Below are 22542 nucleotides of genomic sequence, written 5' to 3'. Positions count from 1 at the left end.
AAGTAAAGAGGCTGAATGGAGGAGGCTCGTTCTTTATCCTCGCGCTGCAGATGGTCTGTTTAACTGTTCTCACTAGTGAAGCATTCAGTTTTTCCACTTACAAAGTCCGCCCTGTAAATAGCAAATGTGCCATGGCGAGACTCTTAAAGGGAATGGGAGGTGAGACTCTAATTGGTTTAATGCATGTTATGCTCAAAACACACCCATAGCTCATTAAAGAGAACAAGTACAACCCTGTTAGACCATGCGTCATGGTGCAGAGCATATTTTTCTGTCCTTAAAACAGCAAAAGTTAATTCGGACATGGTCTTTAATGCTTTTGCGCCATGTGCTTTAGACTTTGACACCAAGAGCATTGAAATAGAGCCCATAGAGTGTAAAAGAATGCAGCCTATTAGAACATTTTCAATCCTTATCTGGAATGTTTAAGAGTAAAATGTGTAAAGTTTTAGATTAAAAGTTGAAGTGTTTATATTGTTTTTATTCCCCTGTGAAGTTACAGAAGTAACTGAAATTGCAATTCACCGACTGGCCTTTGGGGGCTGGCTACAGAAACTCCAGATTTTCACTGACTCTCATGCTAAATTGGCCATTTTTACAGCTGATAAAAACATGTTTACACCCTGGTACAAATGATGGTTTTGGTATTTATAGCTAATAATACCCTTCATGACAACTGTGAGAAGGGTGAATATTTTATAATCTATTTTTTTCATGTATATTAAGTCTGTATAATTAAGGGCGTGGCCACCTAAGTCCCCTCAGAATTATTCAGAACGCAGATAGAACCTTATAATTCTAAGGTGACGAAATGTTAATATATGCACTTTTCTATAATAAAAATATATGCATGCATGCCTCATTTTTATGTATATAACAAATATGCACAGTACACACAAAAATAACATGTTAACAAACTTTTATTTTGTATGAGATTAAGTCACAATTAATCATTAAATGGGATTATATATAGTATTTTTTTCTGGAATATAGTTCATCTTTTAAATCAACTTAAATGTGCTATACTTGGGTGACTTATGCTGCGTTCACACCAGACGCGAAAGAAGCGTCAAGCGCAAGTAATTTAAGTGTTAAGTCAAATGTAAAGATGCGAATAGACATCCTGCGGCACGATACGCGCGAATGAAGCAGCGTGAGTTGAGCGTTTCGAGCGATTGACGGGCTTAACGCGCATTTTGCACGAATCGCTCGAGTTGGAAAATCTGAACTTCAGCGGACATTTGCGCCGCATTAACCAATCATGAGCTTTCTCTTGTAGGGGTGTGCTTATGATGTAGCGCATGTTGTTGGTGTCCCGAAGGAAATCCTTCTGCCGACACTGGACAACAGTTGATCAAACTGGGCTCGGCTCAGTCGGAAGCACTGCTGAAAGCTTCCATCATCCAGGTTAAGTTTCTGGAGGAGTTTATGAACTCAGAGCTGAGTGCACCTCTGAAAGTATCTAGTAGACTCAGACACGTTTCCAAACGAATCAACTCTGTTTTACAGCCTTAATAAAAGCACATAAACACAGTTATTCTCTCAATGTTATCTATTTAGCGACGAAGCTACAGTCACCGGGCAGACATAAGCCCCGCCCATGATGCGAATCCACGTCTATTGCTCAGTGAATTTGATGCAAGAATGAAGAGATTAAACTATTTTCGTGCCTTCTGGAATGGCGAATAGCACGATTTATTCGTGCTTGCCTGTGTGGGGTGTGAACACAGCACCATAGTGCACATATGCAAAAAAAAAAACACAAAAAAGTTTGTATTGGTGCAAAATTAGACACAGACTTTGTGTATCTGATGTACTTTTATACTGCATTTCCATAAACTGCTTTAATAAATGTTTAGGTTTAACATTTATAACACATGATAACACATGACAAAAAAAGCAGGAAAATTGTATGAATCCCCCCAAAAAAGAGCTAAGAGCTACCTGATTTAGAGGAATGTAGTGTTTTGGGTTGAGAAGATTGTGTTTTCTCTTCAGGTGAATGGTGTTTTTTGTGAGAGAATTGTTTGTGACGATTCTTGATAGTTAAAATATGCTCCAACTTGTCTGATCCTTTATAAATCCACTCCTTCTGCTTGTCATTCTGAGAAAGAAAAACAAAAACACAACAAATAAATTCAATCATCAGCTTCAAAGTGGCCAACCTGAAAACGAGACCCAAAATTGAAATATTTTTGAATAAATGAGTGATAGTGTAAGTAATATGTTGCGGATGCAATCCTATATAAGTGACGACCCTTTTACGATCTCAAGGGCTATAAACCAAACAGTTGAAATATCTGATAAAAGGTCATTTTAAAATCCTGTTTCCTGCTGAGCTAAGTAAACGCTAAATGCTTTTATTTGCAGTTTCTATAAAGTATGATCTCACAGACAGATGCTGAAACGCTGAAGAAGCCATTTTCATTTTAAAACGCTGCTGCTCCATGTCAGTGTGGATGGAGGAAAACGGAGACATCTGAAAATGGAGCTCAGAGTGTGTGTGGGGCCAATTGATGTGCGTTTTCAGTGGTGTAGTGTGGATGGTGAGCTGTTCAGAAATGCTAGGTGAAACGCCAGTGTGGACGTGGATCGTTTTCATTCTAAAACGCCGTTTTAAAAACTAAAACATATTAGTATAACGGGGCCTCAGTAAAGATTCTTGAATAGGGTATCTGCAGGTTTCTTCAAATGAAATTTAAGACTTCTATGAATGAAATTTTTGACTAATACAGGGCTAAACACTAAGGATTGTTTCTAATGGCCCAGTTACTTCTATTTGCAATCCACCCAACCACAGTTAAGCAAAATACAACAAAAATCTAAACAATAAATAAGTAATGTTTCTTTACAAAGTCATACAGTATGATCATATAGTGGCCTTCTATGATAAAATACAGTGTTTTCAGTCATAAAACAATAGTCTCATGAAATTGAAATTTCATGGGACTAAAATCAAAAGTTTTTTTGATGCTAGTATCAGTATTGTTTGTTTTTAGGATATCTATAAGCTAGAGTGCTCCGAAACAGCGACAATATTAACGCTTAAAAGATATAAAACTGATATATAAACATGTAGTTTGTCACTTCTGACTGAATGGATCAACGTTTTTTTTTTTTTCACGCCATCTCATACTTTAGTTTTTCATTAAATCATAACCAATCAAATGCTCTCTAGTATCTGACATGGCCCGCCCCCTTCAATAGCTTTACATTTGATGCGCTTGAGCTCAACCATTCTCACTGGCAGAATAGTGATAAAAAAAAGGAGGAGCTACTCTACTTTCACCCTCACTTCATGTTTCGGTTGAGATCACATCAAACATCGAATAAAAATGCAAATTTCAAAGAACTTCACGGGATCTTGAAACAAACTTCACAACAAAAAAACAACTAAATTTTATTGTTAATTAGTTAATTAGTAGTGTTAATTTGCCCTTAGAATAAAGCCGAGACTCCCATATTGACAGAAAAAAAAACTAAAGTTTCACCTTATAGCAGATCTGGACCAGGCTGCCGTCTAGTTGAAGCACCGTACAGTCCTCAAACTGGCCATTTCGCACTGCCTTGGTCTCTTGACCCAAGCGAAGCACCACAGCAATGGGGTTGGGATAGACTTGAAGATAATCCTTAACCTGCTTGCGAGATGACTCATCCTTGATGTCCCTCCATACCTTTTTTGCTGAAAGAATAATAAATAAATTATTTACCCAAATAAACATTGAGAAATAAGAAATAAGGAAATTTTAGAGGGTCTTAAAGAGATTGTTCACCCACAAATGAAAGTTTTCCCACCCTTCACTTGTTCAAAACTTGATTTTCTTTCTTCTGTCGAACACAAAATAATTGAATAATGCTAGTAGCTGGCACACATTGACTTCCATTGTAGCATTTTCCCACTCTGAAAGTCAATGGTCCCAACAGCCAGCATTCTTCAAAATATTTTCTTTTATGTTCAACAGTAGAAAGAAACTCATAAATATTTAAAACAACACGAGAGAGACTAAATTATGAGGGCATTTCTCATTTTTGGGTGAGCTATGCCATTAAGTTAAGACTATGAGTAAAAAAAGAGAATTACTTACTTTGTTTGCAGACAAAATAAAGGTCTGGAAGGGCCAAATAGGTTGCCAGGCCATCATCAAAAAACACCAAGAACCTAATTTTAGAGAAAAGTAAAAACACATCTACTAAAAGACACAACTATACACTACCCAACAAATGTCTTGTCGTTGATCCCAGTTGTCAGAGCAACGCATAATAACTTGACTTCTAGTTGATCATTCGGAGAAGTGGCAGAAGGTAGATTTTTCTGATGAATCGTCTGTTTAACTGCATCCCAATTATCACAAATACTGCAGAAGACCCATTGGAACCCGCATGGACCCAAGAATCTCACAGAAATCAGTCAAGTTTGATGAAGGAAAAACATGGTTTGGGGTAACATTCAGTATGGGGGCGTACGAGAGATCTGCATAGTGGATGGCAACATCAACAGCCTGAGGTATCAAGACATTCGTGCTGCCTATTACATTACAAACCACAGGTGAGGGCAAATTCTTCAGCAGGATAGTGCTCCTCCTTATATCATCAAAACATCAAAGATGCTCCAGGATTGTCCAGACCAGTCACCAGACATGAACATTATTGAGCATGTCTGGGTTAAGATGAAGGGAGGAGGCATTGAAGATAAATCCAAAGAATCCGGATGAACTCTGGGAGTCCTGCAAGAACGCTTTCTTTGCCATTCTAGATTACTTTATTAATTAGTTATTTGAGTCATTGCAGAGATGTATGGATGATGCAGTCCTCCAAGCTCATAGGAGTCAAACACAATATTAGTTCTTGTTCCACTGCACCATGATTTTATATTAGACATTATTTCTGTTAAGTGACAAGACTTTTGTGACAAGCAAAGTCAGACCTTACTGTCCTAATTAAATAATAATTAAATATTAAGGCATGAACATAATTTATTTTGGTAAAATAAGTGTAATCCAGAGGCCTTTGCCTTTCATATGAGCCACTTCTGATACCAAATGATCAACTAGAAGTCAAGTTATTATTTGTTGTTCCTAAAACTTGGATAGGCGACAAGACTTTTGTCAGGAAATGTATTGCAAAATGATGCATATAACCCAGATAGGCAAAATGCACACAGATTTGGACTCAAGCTGAGCAATTACTTACATGAGGATTTAAATAGTGTTTTCCCCTCATATTGCTATTTCTATTGCACTTTTAGATAAATCTGTTTGGTCTTGTTGTATAAAAAAAAAAATTAGTATGACAGTGAATACCCCTTTCAGTTCTCCTTTTATACTTCCATTTCCTCTTTCTTCTATCATAAACACTGTTAAATATAAATAATTTTACTCATTGAGTGAGAGGAACTAAAACATTTTATCATGTTCATAAAGTTTTAGTTAGATTTTTTTTACATTATTTATGAATGAAACTATAAGAACTGACTTGCATACCAATGCAACTTATCTGGGTTTTATCTTTCAACAATGCAATTTTAACCCACAGCCAGGTGCAAATTATTATCCAGAAAATATGTGATATAGCGCAGTCATATATAAGACTAAACTAAATGAGGCACTGTTAAAAAATAAATAAATAAATAAATAAATAAATAAATAAATAAAAAATTCACATAAAATTAATTAAACTCATTTAAAATCATTACGCTGAATTCCAAAAGACACGAGTGAATAACTGAGAACAATTTACCTCATGCGATTCTTGCGCTCAGGAAGCTCAACCATCACACCAGCATTATACAGGCTCTTTCCATTTTCAGATTTGGCGCTGGCCACAACCCGACAGCCGATATACAAATCCTTGAGCGAAGGAGGCTTGAAGGCAGCCACATGATTAGCAGACAGCACAATGGTTTTACCCTTCTTAAACTCCACCTTATACTTATTGCCATTATCTAAAAGGAAAAAGATATAAAATAGCATCAAATATAATGGATAATCTCAGCTCTTTGCCTTTGTATTGTGCATTGAAAGGTCCCATGAAGTGCATTTTTAAACTGAAAAATTAAGTAAGGGTGGGACAGAGTAGCTCCTCCCCTTTTTAAAAAAATCAGCCAATAGCGTTTCGTTTTTATCACAGCTCTGCCAATAAGTGGTGGTCAAGCTCAAGTGCATCAAATGGTAACCGTCTTGACGAGGGCGGGGCATGTCAGATCCTAGAGAAAATTTCAGTGTCTTCTCTAGGATTTTTTCCAGCTGTGGCGGCAGGCCTTTTTTTACACAGATCTACAAACTACCTGTGGCGTTATTTCAATGACAAATGTCGAGATCGCATTTATGTAATAGCCTACAGCATGCGAATCTCTTTGCTTGCGCGCCAATTTCCTCTGCTCGTGCACAAAGCTTCTTGCACGCCCTCAAATATGCGCTGCTCAAGCGCAGACAGTGTTGCCAGGTTGAGCGGTTTTGAATTTATTTTTGCGGGTAAAAAGTGACAGGCGGGTAGTAAAAATTTCAGTTTTGCAACGGCGTGCCCGCCAGCCCCGGTCTGCCCTCATAAACCTGTTTTGATCTCCCAAAGAGATACCATAGCCCCCGTTCTTCGCATGCATGTGCTTAGAACAGTGTATAAACACTTGTGATCTCGACAGCTTTTGGGCTGGAAACAGTCAGCATGATCTGGCAACACTGAGCGCAAAACGCTGCTGAAGTGTGATTTAGTGCGTTTATGTAACGAGAACGTCTCCAACATTTATTAGATTTGCTAGGAATATTTATGAATGTCCCCAATAGACCTACAGAGCGGTATTAACGCGTCCTGAAGTAAAGTGAAACAGCTATACGTTGTGTTTGCTGGCCTCACACATCACGCACCTGTCAGTCAGCCAGTCAGTCAGTCAGCACGTAACCTTAAAGGGTTAAACAAATGATGCACAGCACTACTACGGTCGATTACAGAAAAGTTCACGCGGTTATAATTCACTTACTCTTTAATACGTTCTGGTGCGATTATCACCCGCTATTAAAAAAATTAAATGTTTTGTATGAGAAGCTGTAATGTAGCCGTGGCGGGATGAATTTTGGCGTGGCGCCCCACCATGGAAGAATGAATGTAGCGGAAACCATGAATTTGATTGGTCAAGGTATTATGACAGGGTTCATACACATTTTTACTACTAAAATTCCAAGACTTTTCCAAAACTTAAGTAAATTTTCATGACCTAATGTTTCATGCAATGTCTATATATGCGTGATAAAAGAAAAACAGTGCATATTCAAATTTATTACAGCTTATCGTTAAACATGCAACAATCTATTTAGTTTCTATTTATATCTATGTAAAACTGATTTAGATAATGCTTACACCGCACTAATAATGTGAGACTACGTGATTGCCCAAGGACAGAAAAGAAGTAAATAACCCATATTTAAGTATACAGATATTTGTTTTTCATGACTTCTGTTTTTTCAAAACTTTTCCAGGCCTGGAAAATGCCATGTCAAAATTCCATGACTTTTCCAGGTCTCCATGACCGTATGAACCCTGTTATGAGGTGATGTGACAAAACAATGATCGATTTAGGCGGAAGTGGCAATCTGCAAGCTTTGGATGCTTATATCAGTTTTATATTTTCTAAACACAATATTATCCGTTTTGAAACACACTAGCTAATAGTCATCCTTAACTTACAGACTAAAACTAATGTGTTTTAATTTTATGGGACCTTTAAAATTCTTAAACAGACTGCAAGCTGTTGATTATCCTGCTTATCCCATGGTCATTTGCCAAGTTTTACAAGTAAAAAACAAAATTTGCTCTTTGGAGTGCAATATTTGGCAGAATTTTCATCAGTTGTTACATGTTACATCTAGTCCCTGTCCCTGATCACAGGAAGATAGAGGGAGCGTGCACCAGGGGCGTCACTAGATGCTATTTACTGCAGCATGTACTGCAGTTAAAATAAAAAATAAATAAATAAAAAAAATTTGGCAGTACACCATTAAATGCTTTGAAATATGATTTACTTTATATGCAAGTGTATTTATTAAGAGTGGTAATCCCGGCATAAAGATGTTATTCTCTATGTGCAACCGGTAAAAGCAATGTAGTTTGATCAAAAAGCAAACTGATGCATCTCCTGCGCTCCACGCACATCACACGGACGCGCTGCTCTTCTCCCGGTTTAAATCCTGGTTGTCGGCACGCAGTGAATTTTGCAAGTCGACAAAACTAAAGATTAAATAATATGATTGCATTCTTACTATTAGGACTTAATAAACCTAATTCTCTGCCATGTGTCAAGTCTAAGACAACAGATAATTCTATAAAACATTTTTTGTATTTTATACAATTGTCTATATATATATATATATATATATATATATATATATATATATAATTTTTATTTTATTTTATTATTATTTTTTTTTTATTATTCTAATTTTTTTTTTTGAAGGGGGGAGGGCATGCCCCAGTAGAGCTTTATGTCCAGCAACACCCCTAGCGCGCACACAAGTGAGAAGAGATCACGTCTGTGCTTGTAAATGACATGGGCATATTTAATAGCTCATTGTCACATATCAGCTACCTTTTCACAAACTTTTCTGAGCATATTTGAGAATTGGTTGATCATCATTGGCATCTGATGAAGTCAGTGTCCAGAGTGTCAAGATTAGACAGAGAAAAGCTCTATCATCTGTCATTCAGTTACTATAATTACTGCTAACGATTTGAGGCAGGACTTCTGCAGGTTTCACCAAGGTAAATTTAAGACTTTAAGACCATTATGAAGGAAATTTTAGACTTATGAATATCCTAGTTGGAAAAATATTTCACTTGCCCTATCAAATTTTATTTTAATAATTTAATACATTTAATAATACAACAATAATAATTTAATAATATAAATTCTGCGGACATCCTGTGAGGGAAGTGCATTTGTTTCGAACTGTGATCAAAACTGACTAGAACTACTTTTGCATTAAATGTTCCATGAAGTGCTTTGAAATTTGCATTTGTTATTTGATGTTTGACGTAATCTTACTGAAAAAGGAAGACAGGGTGGGACAGTAGCTCCTCCCCTTAAAAACAAAACAAAAAAAACAACTAATAGCGTTTCGTTATTATGACAGCTATGCCAGTGAGAGTGGTTGAGAATAAAGCACATCAAATGAAAAGCAAATGAAAAGTGTCTTGAAGGGGGTGGGGCATGTCAGATGCTAGAGAGCATTTGATTGGTCAAGATTTGATGAGAAACTTAAGTATGAGGTGACGTGAATAAAACCATTGATCCATTTAGGTGAAAGTGACAAACTTTGGATGTTTATATCAGTTTTACATTTTCTAAATGCAAATTTCGTCACTGTTTTGAAGCACACTAGCAAATAGATATTGTTAAAAGTAACATACCTTCACAGGACCTTTAAATGGCTTTCCAACCAATATGAATTAAGAATTCCAACAGACCAAGTAATAATTCAAAATATAAAAACCACAAAGAACAACAATTTCAAAAAAGAAATATCTGGAAGTAAATCCATTAGATTTCCTCCTGTATTATATTTTTGTGGTGATTTGTAGAAAAGCTCAGTCTTGCCTTCTGTCTCGACTTCTTGCACTGTTCCTCGACTCCAATGGTTGTGTCTCTTTTTTCCTAAAACTGCCGCCCCGACCTTGAGTTTGATCTCTTTAAGTGCTTTAGAGGACTCGCTGGATGAATGCTTGGAACCTAAGAAGATCAGCAGCAGAGGATAAACACAGTTAATAGACTTAAGTATAAATGATTGTAGTGGAGTATAGTAGTTGTGGTATGTCTGCCCCAGATTACGCAACACTGAGCTATCATTATATATCATGAGTAAACAGTAAAAAATAACTTACTTTTCTTAGCTTTGGAAGATTTAGCAGGAGCATCATTGCTGCTGGTCTTGTCTGGAGTTTTTGTTGGTGACACAGGAGGTGAATTAGATGGTTCATCAGGCGAATCTTCCATGTCAGCGGACTCATCAATGCTCCCTGACGGCGATTGTGCCCTTGCCGTTTCCTTTTGGGCGCTGGACGTCTTTGTGACGGGTGGACTTTTTGAAGACCTCAGCTCACTTTCGGGACTTGTTGTGACCACAGAGGGTCTGGCAGATTTGCTCCTTGTTTGTGGCTTTTCGGTTTTGTCTGTGGATTCTACATCACTCATATTTTCAGCTTCTTCAGGACTTCTTGGCAAGGTCGACTCTTCAACAGGAGTCTCTTTAGTCAATTCGAGATCAGTCTGGTTTGTGGATGCTGTATTGTCAACAGCAGGAGGACTTTTTGAGGGTGGAGGAGTTCCTGAAGGGGTCACCGGCCTTACTTTAGGATCAGTCCGATTTATTAATGCAGATGCCGAATTATGACTAGATTTTAGCTTTGAGCTGGCAGTGATTTCAGAAGATGCTGCTTCTGAGGGTTGAAATCTAGCTTTTGTAGCTGCTTTGTTATCAAAACACAGAATGTCTGACTGTTCTGAATCACTTTCAAGTAAATCCACTTCCGAAACCGATGCCTTCAGCTGAGATTCATTCTTAATTGCTGCAATGGACAGTGAATTGTGATTTTCAAATAGTTTTGAACTGCTTGGCGGTGAAGACAGTTCTGTATTTACTTGTGTTGACTGAGGCTCGGACTTTATTTTTGTTGTGGATTGAAAACTGAGTTCTGGTTGTTTGTTTGGAGTCCTTACTAAAGGGGTCACTACTGTCGACTGGGGTTCAGTCTTAATTAATTTCTCGAATGGAGATGAATGACTATCTTCCCAAGGGGTTAAGGGTGTCCATTCAGGTTCTGTCTTAATCGTTGGTTTAAAATATGAATCATGATCGGTGATAGAATTGCATTGTTCTGAACTGTTGAAAAGGGAGGATATTTTAGGAACACTTGACAGAGACTCGGTCTTGACTATTGTGATGGAGTTAGTTATTTCCAGTTTTGGTGTGACAGACTCAGGACGGCCGATCTCAGGGGTTGAAGATGATGAGGGTCTGTTGATGTCAGATGATGATGTCGACAATGGTGAAGCTGCACCCATAGAGGAGGTTTTGCTCACCATCTGCACCAAGTCTTGAACAAGTTTGGATGACTTCTGAATGGCCACGGTCACCTTTTCAAGCTGAGAGGGATGTAAGAGTGATGTAATAAACAAAAGGGAGAAATAAAACAGTGAAAATAAAATAAAAAACATTTTAAAAAGACAAAATTGGACAAAAGAAGATGAAAAAAAGGTAGACAGAAAAGAAAATGTAGTTCGTAAAGTAGCATTTGATTTTGGTTAACATCCTCACCATTGGTTCCAAGGTTTCTTTAGTGGCTGAAAAACAAAAACAGTTGAAAATGTAAATGATCGCATAATTTTATATACAATGGATTAATTTACAATAAAATACCCAAGCATTTTCTAATAAATGTCTCTCACCGCCAAGATCAATAACAACGAGATCATCATCATCCTCTCCATTACAGATAACATTTCCCTGTTGTTCTGCCTCATCATCTGCGATCTGGATGACATCATGTGGTTGTCCTCCTCCTCCTTCCTCTTCAGAGTCCTCGTCTCGATAATCCAATCCCAGCAATGCATAAAGACCCTTCATCACAGACTCGCACTCCAGGACGGATCTGATACAGACACAAAATGGCAGGACTCGACAATAAGGAGTAGCCAGTGCGAAGAAAAAAACAAAGATCTGTTTCTTGCCTAATCAGGTCACAGTAGAACATTTCTTTTCACACCAGCGTGAACATTCAAGTGATCTTATACCATTCATGACTTTATTCCCATCATTGAGTCTTTTTATTTAATTAGCTAAATGTGTGTAAACATACTCGTTTTTTTATTTAATTTCATAAATATAATTGACTAATATGAAAATGTTTATATGATTCATGTGCAATGCCGTTTGTAAAGCAATATTTTGGTAACACTTTAAAATAATGGTCCATTAGTTAATGCATTTACTAACATCAACAAACAATTAGTAACACATTTATTATATTCATCTTTGTTAATGTTAGGTAATGTTAAGTTAAACAACATTAGTTCATGCTTACGTACGGTGTACTAACTAACGTGAACAAGCACAACTTGATCGCAAGCTGACAGCTGCATCTCAACCAGGGTGCAAACATTGAATTGAGCTCTCTGTTGCCTCTTCTAGCTTTTAACTGGACAAATACACCAAAACTTATTACATACAAGTTGATTTGGTAATTTCATAAATTGAAAGTAAACAGATGTGTATAATTCAGGGCTCCCAGAAGTTAATTTCAAATTCAAGTACCTCTTAAGGACTTTCCCCAGTTAAATACTCTCAAATTCAAGGACTTAATGAGGGGGAACGATTCAAATGAGAGCAAGGTTACATTGTGTTACCTTGTAAGATACATTGTTGCACTTCATAGAATGTTTTTTTTGGGGGGGAGGTTTTGGCCAAAAGGTTTTTGCACATCTAATATGTAATATCATTTTAAAATGATCCGATATTAAATTTTGCATGAATTTTATTGAAAATAGCTTAAAAGCTAGAAGACATATTCTTTTTCTTGCCTCCTGGATAACACAAAATATATCATGTGGAAAACACTTAATGTGTATAGAGCAATACATAATGTAAATCAAGCAAGTTGGTTTGAACAGGCCACAAACTGTTGGTGGAATAACACATTAGCAGACCAGAGGGAACAACATGGATTTCGCAAGAAAATCTAAAAATAAATTTGAGTACCTTCAAGGACCTGTATCTATGTATGAGCAATTCCAGCGTTATGGATGTGACATTTGCAGTTAAAACTCAAAACACGAATTCGCATAAAGTATACGTTAACATTATATTGAAGCTTTTGTTTATATTTTCCAGAACAACAGCCCACAGAGTTACGGAACCAGAAAAATATCAATCTGTAAACATGTTTTGTACTTTAAATGAGGAAAATAAGCATGCGTTATGGATGTGACAAAAAAAAAAGTCTGAGGGGTTTACTGTATACAACATACTGTAGAAATTCTGTGAATTAAACTGCACAACCCAAAAGAAACAACCATCATCAAAAGGGTAAGAGTTGGCTTACTCTAAAACAAAAAATATTGGTTTTCATGTAATATTTTCACATTTATGGTGAAAAAGTGTCGTTATGGATGTGACATCTCTACGTTATGGATAAGACAGATGTGAAATTGCCAGTTGTGTGACTTTGGTAAGTGAAATATAAAAGTTTGAAAACACTGACAGGTGCTTTTTTGAGTATTTCTAAAGTACTGTTAAATACTTGCTTCCAAAAAACCCCCAGAAACGGTGTCCATATTTTGGTGAAAATTACAGCACATTACTTGCATCAGCCACTAATAAACACAACTTACTCGCAGGCGTTGCTGTACAGAAGGCGGGTGCATGTGCCGTCTCTCTCCTTCTGCTTCACCCACTCCTCCACCTGCGCTAGCTGCTCGCGTCTCTGCATCAGATGAGGGTTTCGGTCCACCTCCGCCTGGATCCAGCGCTGCAGGTCATCCTTCGTCATCCTCAAGAGGTTTTCATCATCCTTTTCTCGACTCATGGCTTTACTGTTGGAACAGTTTGATGAAAAACGTCATATACGGCTATCCAGTTGTGCATTTCTTTTATATTGCAAAATGTAAATGCAATGACTGTCAATCTGAGTGATCAAATTCAAGCTAAGATCCAAGAAGACAATGAGGTAAAGTTGGTTTCATAATCGCACATTTGTTCATTTAACGGTCCCTATATTGCGGTCTAATAAAACACACAACATATTTAAAGCATCTTTCGTGCGTTTCCTGTTTTCTATAAAACCAAACTGTACATGGAGATTTTATGACGCCAATAGCATGAGCATGGTCCAGAATCACAAGTTAAAACTGCTTTAGAGAAATTTCATTTAAACTGTTACTAGGGCTGCACAAGCATCAGTTTCAGCATCAATATTGCAATGTGATCATTCGCAATAGTCACATCGCAGGATATGCAATGTTGAGTTTGTATTATAATTTAGCATTTGCATGCATTTTTAATGCCTGTAATTGTATAACTTAAGCATGTAGGTATAAGAAATTGTACCATTTGTGACCTTAACTACGATTCATTTTATTGAATCATTTTTATCATTCAGTTGATTCAGTCACTGTAAAACACTCTATTTCAATTGTATCTTGTATTTATAGATTGTTATGCATGAACATATTACCCACACATGCAAATACAGAAATTCACTGGAAAAAGCAAAGACCACAACGGAAATGTGTCGGGGGAACCCAAAAATTTTATAGATGGTTTCTTAGATTTTATGGAGAAGCACTGCAGAATCATCCCAATCGATCTAACATTGTAAATTATTTCCAGGTAGAAATATTAAGTCATCTAGTGAAGTTGTATTTATACTGAAATATACACTTACCGGACACTTTTTTTAGGTACAGTTTACTAGCACCGGGTTGGACCCACTTTTGCATTCAGAACTGCCTTAAAGGGAACATAGTTTACCTCTTTTTTATGATTTAATATTAATATTATGGAGTGTGCCAGTTTAGGTTCAGTTCAAAACACAATTCAGATTTTTTTTATTATAATGTGTTAAAAAGTGTCATGTTGGGGGCGTGTCCACAGTTCGCTGATTTAGGGGTGTGTTGCTTCACATGTAAATTAGTTTCGGCTTCCCGCCAACGTAACAAGGGAGCGGGGCCATGAGCTCACTCACTCTGCGTTTGCAACACAGTCTGACAGGCAGACGGAGAAGGAGAGAGAGGATCACCATTCAGTCGTACATGTACGACTCTGACACAGACCAAGCAGAGAGTACAAAATCATTTGTGTCTTTGTACAGTTTTACAGACAACTGTGTGCTAGTTTCAAGTGCCGAGCTTGTACAAAGAAACTAATAACCACGCACACTGAATTAACTTTGACTGAGGCACCGGATGCGCCGCTCGAAGCCGCGACACGGCACACCAGACACTCTCTGTAGCGCGGCAGAAACATCAAGTGTCCCGAATCGTCGCGCCACGCATTTTTCAATTCTAATATAGGAATTATAGGAGCATAGGTTTCTGCAGCGGTCCGCAGCGCCCAGCTGTCTACTTGAGTGTACCCTGATAGAAACCTATGTTTAGAATTCTAAAACGCATGCTAGTTAAGATTACAAGGAGCTTCTGGGATCGCGAGAAAAACGGCTGAAGTATAAGGTAGACTCAATGAGAAGTACACATGTTTGCAAACCTACCTAAAGATACAACCAATAATTCCGATTAGATCGATAATGTGGAGAATATTGCTCTTGTGTTGAGCCCAATGAGCCCTGCATCTAAAAATAGAGCTAGGGTGTTCCTTTAGTGATATTGCTTCGACTCACGGTGAAAATGGTGGACGTGAATTAACAAACTGAGGATATGATGACGCGCCAGTCAATCAATATTGGTGTGCGGAGGGACCGCTCTCCTACGTCAAGTAGCGGTCGATTTGAAAACAGCTCCAATTGGTCCACCATTTTTCATGTTGTTAAATTGAAAAAAAAAAAAAAAGCACTGGGTGTGCTTATATCACCCCAATATGTCTATACACCATACATGCACATATGTCTGTCCAAACAGCTTGAAAAGTAGATTTTTTACCATAGGTGCCCTTTAAATATGACAACAAGATGCTGCGGTGGCAGAAACTTGTATTATTGTCAGCAGTAACTAGGGTGCCTGATAACATAACAGTGCCTGTGCCTCAATGTGCATACTGTCTACCTTAAATTATTGAATATTACAAATGTTAAATACCATTTAGATCAGAAAGGTGGATGTGCACCTTGAGATGCAGGGGTATCGATGGTTCACACGAGTCGGATTCAAAACAGAGATTCATTTACAAATGAATCGCTCCCTTTGTCAGAATGAGAGGTGAAAGCAGGAGAGGGGGGTGCGTTTCAGGACACAGATTAGATCAAATTTAACAGGGAGGGAGGATAATACATTTCCATGCACACAAACACTCGCTCTTTGTCTGTAATGCCCGTGCAGTCACTTATCTATCATTGTAGAAAAGTGATTGTAAAACTATAATTTTCGTAATTTAAAAATATATTTGCATACAGACCACCGGGAAAACTCAGATCATAGATATATGTATAAATGTTTACATATCTCTGGCTCCGGATGGCCAGTCCTCACTACATCTTGGTCCTACATTAATTTTAAAGGGCCGCTACCCTGCACTAAAATATTGACCTTATTGACACATTCCTTCCAATAGACAACAGCAGCATAGGTGACATCTAATGAAAATATCTATAGGGTAGAACGAAATTGAGCTCACTCAATTGGCTAGTAAGACTGTCACACACAGATGGCAGTCACGCATTTTCTCAGGGTGGGGGAAATTATATAATACATTTAATAAATTTCATATCGCATCCTCCTGCGATTAACTAATTGCAACATTTCAAATCACGATTGTGATCGGATTTCAATTTATCGCACAGCACTAATTTCATCCCCCTTACAATGGATTAAACCATTATGAATGCATAATCGTGCCAATCAATGTCAGGAAAAATATCATTCAGCCGTCTGAAACTGGCAGTTCTAGAGCCCCAAAAGTCATCTCAAGTATTGCCAAAACATGTTTCTTGTAAAATAGGTATTTATATCTGCATGTAGCCTAAAAAAGTTAAATTAGACACATCATTAGTATAATTTGACCAACAGTAACCTCTAAAATAGTCACTAAATATCCCTCAGACACTAAAAACGTAAACATTTTATTAATAAATACAATGTTTACGCTGTATACCACTTGAAGTTGTGGATTTTTGAATTGTGCTGTGCATTTATACATTTTATGAATTTATTTCTAAATTCATAAATGTATTAATTTATATAAAATATAAGAATTTGCACAACAAAACGCGTTGACATATAGTTAACATGGTATTGTTTACTTGGTATTTTTCCTGTTGAACAACTGAACTTGGTATTGTTTTGTATTTGGCTAGTGACCCGTTTCCCATTACTGGGTTGCAACTGGAAGGGCTTCCCCTGCGTAAAACATATGCTGGATAAGTTGGCGGTTCATTCTGCTGTGGCGAGCCCTAATGAATAAAGGGACTAAGCCGAAAAGAAAATGAATGAATCAATAGTTGTGACCTTTTCTACGATATACTAATTATCATATCGTTTATAATTTTGACCTTTCTTTCAGTCAGAACGGCGATCAGCTTTTGATATTAGCATCTGTTATTTAGTCAAGTACTTTAAAGTTCACTAACCAAAAAATGTCTAGTTGAATAATGCTGCTTGTAGTAGTATAACATTCAATAATATTACGATTAGAATCTAATCAAACTAACTCTTTAATTGAGTATTTGTACTATTTTTTGACATAATAAACGGTTTAGGGCTTTTTGTAACTTTATGCAAAATGTTTGTAGTTCTTATTGTTGTTACCCTGTCATTAATGTAAAAAAATAACTTAAAATGGCGTATTTCTATAGATTTTAACATTCTTCGAAATATTTAGTATCATGCAAGTACAGCAAAAAAGTAGTGATGGTAATAATCGTTTTGGATGTATTTTAATGAACAAAAAATTACATATTTTGCCTACAAATTTGTGCTATATGTTAATGTCTGATGATGCTACACAACAAAAAGGGTTGCCATATACATGGTATTGTTTACTAGGTATTCTTACTGTTGAACAAATGAACTTGACATTGTTTTGTATTTGGCTAGTTGTGACCTGTTTCCCAGTACTGGGTTGCAGCTGGAAGGGCATCCGCTGCATAAAACATAAGTTGGATAAGTTGGCGGTTCATTCCGCTGTGCAACCCCTATTGAATAAAGGGACAAAGCCAGGGATGTCAAACTCAATTCCTGGTGGGCTGCAGCCCTGCACATTTTAGTTCCAACCCTAATTAAACACAGCTAATCAAACTAATTAAGTCTTTCAGTCTTGTTTGAAACCTATACAGGTAAGTGTGTTGAAGCAGGACTGGAACTAAACTGTGCAGGGCTGCGGCCCTCCAGGAATTAAGTTTGACATCCCTGGACCAGAGGAGAAAATGAATGAATCAATAGTTGTGATTTTTTCTGACATGATTCAAGACTAACCATTATGTATGATTATTAAAATATAATTTTTTTATGAAGACATGTATTATCAGATAATTTTGACCTGTCTTTCAGTCAGAACGGCTATCAGCTTTTGATATTAGCATCTATTATTTTGTCAGGTATTGTAAATTCCACTCACCTAAAAATGTCTAGTTAAATAATGCTGCTTGTAGTAGTATTACATTCAATAATCTTACAATATCTAACTAAACAAACTCTTTCATTGAGTATTTGTACTATTTTTAGACATAATAAAGGGTTAAGTGCAGATGTCCAATATTCAACGACAATACTCTTGACTGACAGTTCAAACTGATGATTGACAGATCAAGTAAACGGATAAAAAGACGTCACTCATTAGATACATACCACAAACAACGTCGTACCCTTTACATTTAGCAAAACTAAGGCCTATTAAAACCATAGTTGGCTACCGTATGCTTTGGTATTATGGCGTAGTGTTAAATAAGAACAAAATGTGACTTACATACTGTCCAGTCTTCCTAATTTACCGCTGCTGTTGTATGTTTGAATCCTGAAAATGCTCACATATCAAAATAAAACTAACGTAACGTTTAGAAAAAATAACACCAACAGCTTCAGGAGTATACGGCGCACAATATTCTGTGTTAAACGTTATATGTCGAAAATGATGCAGGGTCGCTGCTTTACAGATAGCCTACAACCCCCCAAACCACATGGAAAACTAAAAGGGGCGCAATAAAAGAACTAAAAACCCATGGAGGGAAAGCATTTCCAGTGTTATCTATGGTAGCGGATGCAGAATCTACTAGATGCGTTCTGATTGGTCCAGTGTACATTGACGCGGGAGTATTAGCCACTCCCACAAAACACACCAATTTCTTACAACACGATGATAAACAAAACCTAAAATAGGTAGACTTGGCGGAGGTTGTTGGCTGTAATGAGTGTAAGTATGAAAAGAATTGTAATGTATTATACAAACGTGTATCTTTCTGTGAAATGTCTGTTTATGGTTATTATTGAATTCATAGTGTAATTTTTCAAGGTTGTCTAAAGATGAGACACCGTCACGTGATATCTGTTACTTTTCTCAGCGCTGTAAAACAGACCAATCACATTTGTTTTATTAACCCTTTAACTGCCCCACCTGCAATTTGTTTTTGGATTAGATCATATAAAAATAGGACCTACATTAGTAATACCTGCTACACCTCCTTGGTTGTTTCAAATGCCACTAGTATATACAGGTACATAGTAAAATCAACACTGTAAAACCAAAAAAGTTAAGGTATGTAGGACTCAAATGGTCCATTCATTGCATGTTCAAAAATTGACGGAGACCTGAGTTGAAAATTAAGAAGTTTTATTTTGAATGCAAGAAGTTAGAGAGTACAAGTTCTGCGCAGGAGAGATGTACTACCGTATCAGCTCTGCCCTATTAGGCTCTCCTTGACCATTCAGCAACCAGATGTTCCTCTCTGGTATCTTCTCTTGACAGTTGACTAGGCAAATGTTTCAGAGCATGTACACACAGCTCATACATCTCAGAGCTCTCTGCACTTTCCATACACCCATACCGATAACAGGATGGGCTGTTCTCAGCAACCTGCAACACTTCTCTATTCTATGCACATATGGCAGTTAACCCCTCAGAAAAAGAAACCCTTTATGTCTGTATTTATTAGTAAATGTTAACAAAGCCTAACAATAAAAAATGCTATCCTTCAGTTAACACAAATCATTTGAGGAAACCGATTGAAACAAACCATTTAAGTTCAAAAACTAATCCTAATGAGTACAGTGAACTTAATCCATTTGACTAAATGAAGCAACAGTAAACCCCAATAAATGAAGAGAACTCAAACTAACTGAGTACTGTAAAACCCAATAAGTTAAGGCAACTCAAACCGTTTGAGGAAACCGATTGCTACAAACCATTTAAAGTAAAAAAAAACAAGTCTATATGAGGACTGTGAACTTACTCCATTTAAGCTGAAGTAATCAGGTATTTAATTAACTCATTACCTTCAACACTAGTTAAGAGATTTAGAAATGAATGTCATCTCAATTAAAGAAATATTTCAAAATCCACAGAAACTGTAAGTCTGATTTTCTTTTAATATTTATGAGGAGTGCAGGTTTAACAAACAGAATTTTTTTTTAACTTTTTTTTTTTAATAATAACGATTATGCAAAGAGTTGTCCTTTCGCTCATTGAGGTCTCACACTCCAACACAGTAGGTGGTGGAAATGCACCTTAAGCTGGTTTGCAATCCGCCATTAAACCAAAAAGAAGAAAATTTGGATTGCAATTCTATACTCCTAATGTCACTAGTTAACACACTCAGTGCATTTTTTTTCAGCACATCCCATAATTTCTAAAATATCAACCTCTACCAAATAGTTAATATGTCGGTTTATGGAAAAAGTACCGGAATTAATAGATATACTATGAAAAATATGAAGTGTAAGACCAATTTGTGTAAAAAAAAAAGAAAATAAAACATTTTTGAATACCAAATCATCTTTGTTTGCACTAAATTATCTTTATTTGTGTTAGAAAACCAAAGGCCTCTTCAAGTCGTAGAGCAAATCATTCAAATCTGGTGTCTATTAAATGTAGATCTGAGACTACTGTAGGGAAAATAACTAAAACTGATAAGTTAGCAACAATACGTCACTTCTAATCAATGATTTTATTCTTTTAAATGAAACTTGGCTAGATGATAGTTGTAGTGCAGCAGTCCTGAATGAAACAAATCTTATGTCATTATTTAAAATGTTTAAAATGTTCAAATATGGTCAACCATTTGGTAGAGCAGGCATTTAAATGGTAAATGAAGGAGCTCAGTGTATTAATGAAAAAAGAGAATATACTTAAAACGATATTTCTCCCAAAAATACAAATTTATTCACCCTCAACTGGTTCCAAACGTTTACGTGTTTTCTTTTTGTGTTAAACCCAAAAGAAGATATTTTGAAAAATGTTAGAAACCTGTAACTGTTGACACACTTCAACAAAAATACTATAGATGTCAATGGTTACAGGTTTTAAATATTCTCAAAATATCTTTTGTGTTCAACAGAAAAAAGAAACTCTAGCAGGTTTGTGACAAGTGAAGGTTGAGTAAATTATGACAGATTTTTAGTTTTAGGTGAACTATCCCTTTAACCCTTTAACTGCCGTCTCTACCAAATGGTTGACTATATTTTGACTGTTTTAAATAATGACTGTTAAAGATGAGAATCTGGGATGAGAATCATTTGAGAATCAAAGGTGGTTTGCCATCTCCGGGTTGGAGGAAAGTCCTTACTCCAGGTGGAGGAGTTCAAGTATCTTGGGGTTTTGTATGAGTAAGGGAAGGATGGAATGTGAGATTGACAGGCAAATTGGTGCAGCAGCAGCAGTAATGTGGTCTATGTATTTGTTGTGGTAAAGAAGGAGCTGAGCCGAAAGGCAAAGCTCTCGATTTACCGGTCAATGTACATTCCTATTCTCACCTATGGTCATAAGCTTTGGGTCATGTCAGAAAGAACAAGATCTTGGATATAAATAAAACTTGATAAAAGATAACCATCTCTGTCTTCATTGTCTACCCACGTGAATGAATACCAGCCCCAATAATATGGAAGCTAGCGCAGCACTAACCGGAAGTACACCGGATCTATTCGCTGGTATGGTCCACACCATGTGACAGACGTTGCCTTCCGCACCCTAGAGCGCCACTTCCAACCCGGTGGTCACCACGAGCACTCCACTTGCTCGACCCATGAGTTACTCGGGTGAACCGAGCACCTGCAATGGTTTTCTCCTCCAATGTTCTCTGTACATGGAAGCCAATGCCCTACAATGTCCTAATGAAATTTCAAAATTGTTTCATAATATCCCTGCTTTCAGGTCAAGTTCTACAATGGGCAGATGCTTTGTGGAGTACCAACAGCCTGGTGATGACCACTACACAAATGTTTGTAAACCACTTCAAAGAGGTATTTGCAGTTCCGCTCACTCCCTTGTCAGTACATGACGAACTAATTAATCTTCATCAAGGAAATCTCTCCATCCATAAGTATACACAACAGTTCAGAACTCTTGCTGCCAATAGTGGGTGGAATCAAGTAGCCCTTCTAGTGGCTTATCGAAAAGGACTAAAACCTCATATACGTAAACAGATGGTCATTTATGACGATAATGCTAACCTTGAGACCTTTATCAAGAAAGCCATCAGTGTGTCCCAACACTTATCTGCTTGTTCTCCTTCCCCATCTGATAACCCCATATCACCTCCTAGAGCTCCATCACCGGCGCTGGAGACCGAGGAGCAAATGATTATGGACGCAAACCACTTGGAATCCTTCGAACGTCAGCAACGCATATGTCACCAGTAATGCCTGTACTGTGGAGAATCGTCTCACCTCATCTCTGCCTGCCCTGT

The 22542-nt window shown here is 37.1% G+C and overlaps 1 protein-coding gene across 2 annotated transcripts in view; it reads right to left on the bottom strand.

Moving 5' to 3' along the window:
* setdb1a (SET domain bifurcated histone lysine methyltransferase 1a) overlaps positions 1-18891 on the bottom strand; it is a 32630-nt gene extending 13739 nt beyond the window's left edge. For both annotated transcript variants that reach the window (XM_056479810.1, XM_056479811.1), the window contains exons 1-10: positions 18612-18891; positions 13373-13573; positions 11432-11634; positions 11301-11326; positions 9868-11128; positions 9584-9715; positions 5737-5941; positions 4086-4159; positions 3492-3682; positions 1945-2104 (exon numbers count right to left, since the gene is read on the bottom strand). In XM_056479810.1, the coding sequence (XP_056335785.1) occupies positions 1945-2104; positions 3492-3682; positions 4086-4159; positions 5737-5941; positions 9584-9715; positions 9868-11128; positions 11301-11326; positions 11432-11634; positions 13373-13566 (2446 nt within the window). In that variant the 5' untranslated portion in view covers positions 13567-13573; positions 18612-18891. The remainder of the gene's footprint in view (positions 1-1944; positions 2105-3491; positions 3683-4085; positions 4160-5736; positions 5942-9583; positions 9716-9867; positions 11129-11300; positions 11327-11431; positions 11635-13372; positions 13574-18611) is intronic.
* Positions 18892-22542: the final 3651 nt, after the last annotated feature.

The sequence above is a fragment of the Danio aesculapii genome, chromosome 19, assembly GCF_903798145.1.
Source record: "Danio aesculapii chromosome 19, fDanAes4.1, whole genome shotgun sequence".
In the NCBI taxonomy this organism is placed as follows: Eukaryota; Metazoa; Chordata; class Actinopteri; order Cypriniformes; family Danionidae; genus Danio; species Danio aesculapii.
The sequence above is the reverse complement of the archived record's forward strand: the minus strand, read 5'-3'. Positions and strand labels throughout refer to the sequence as shown.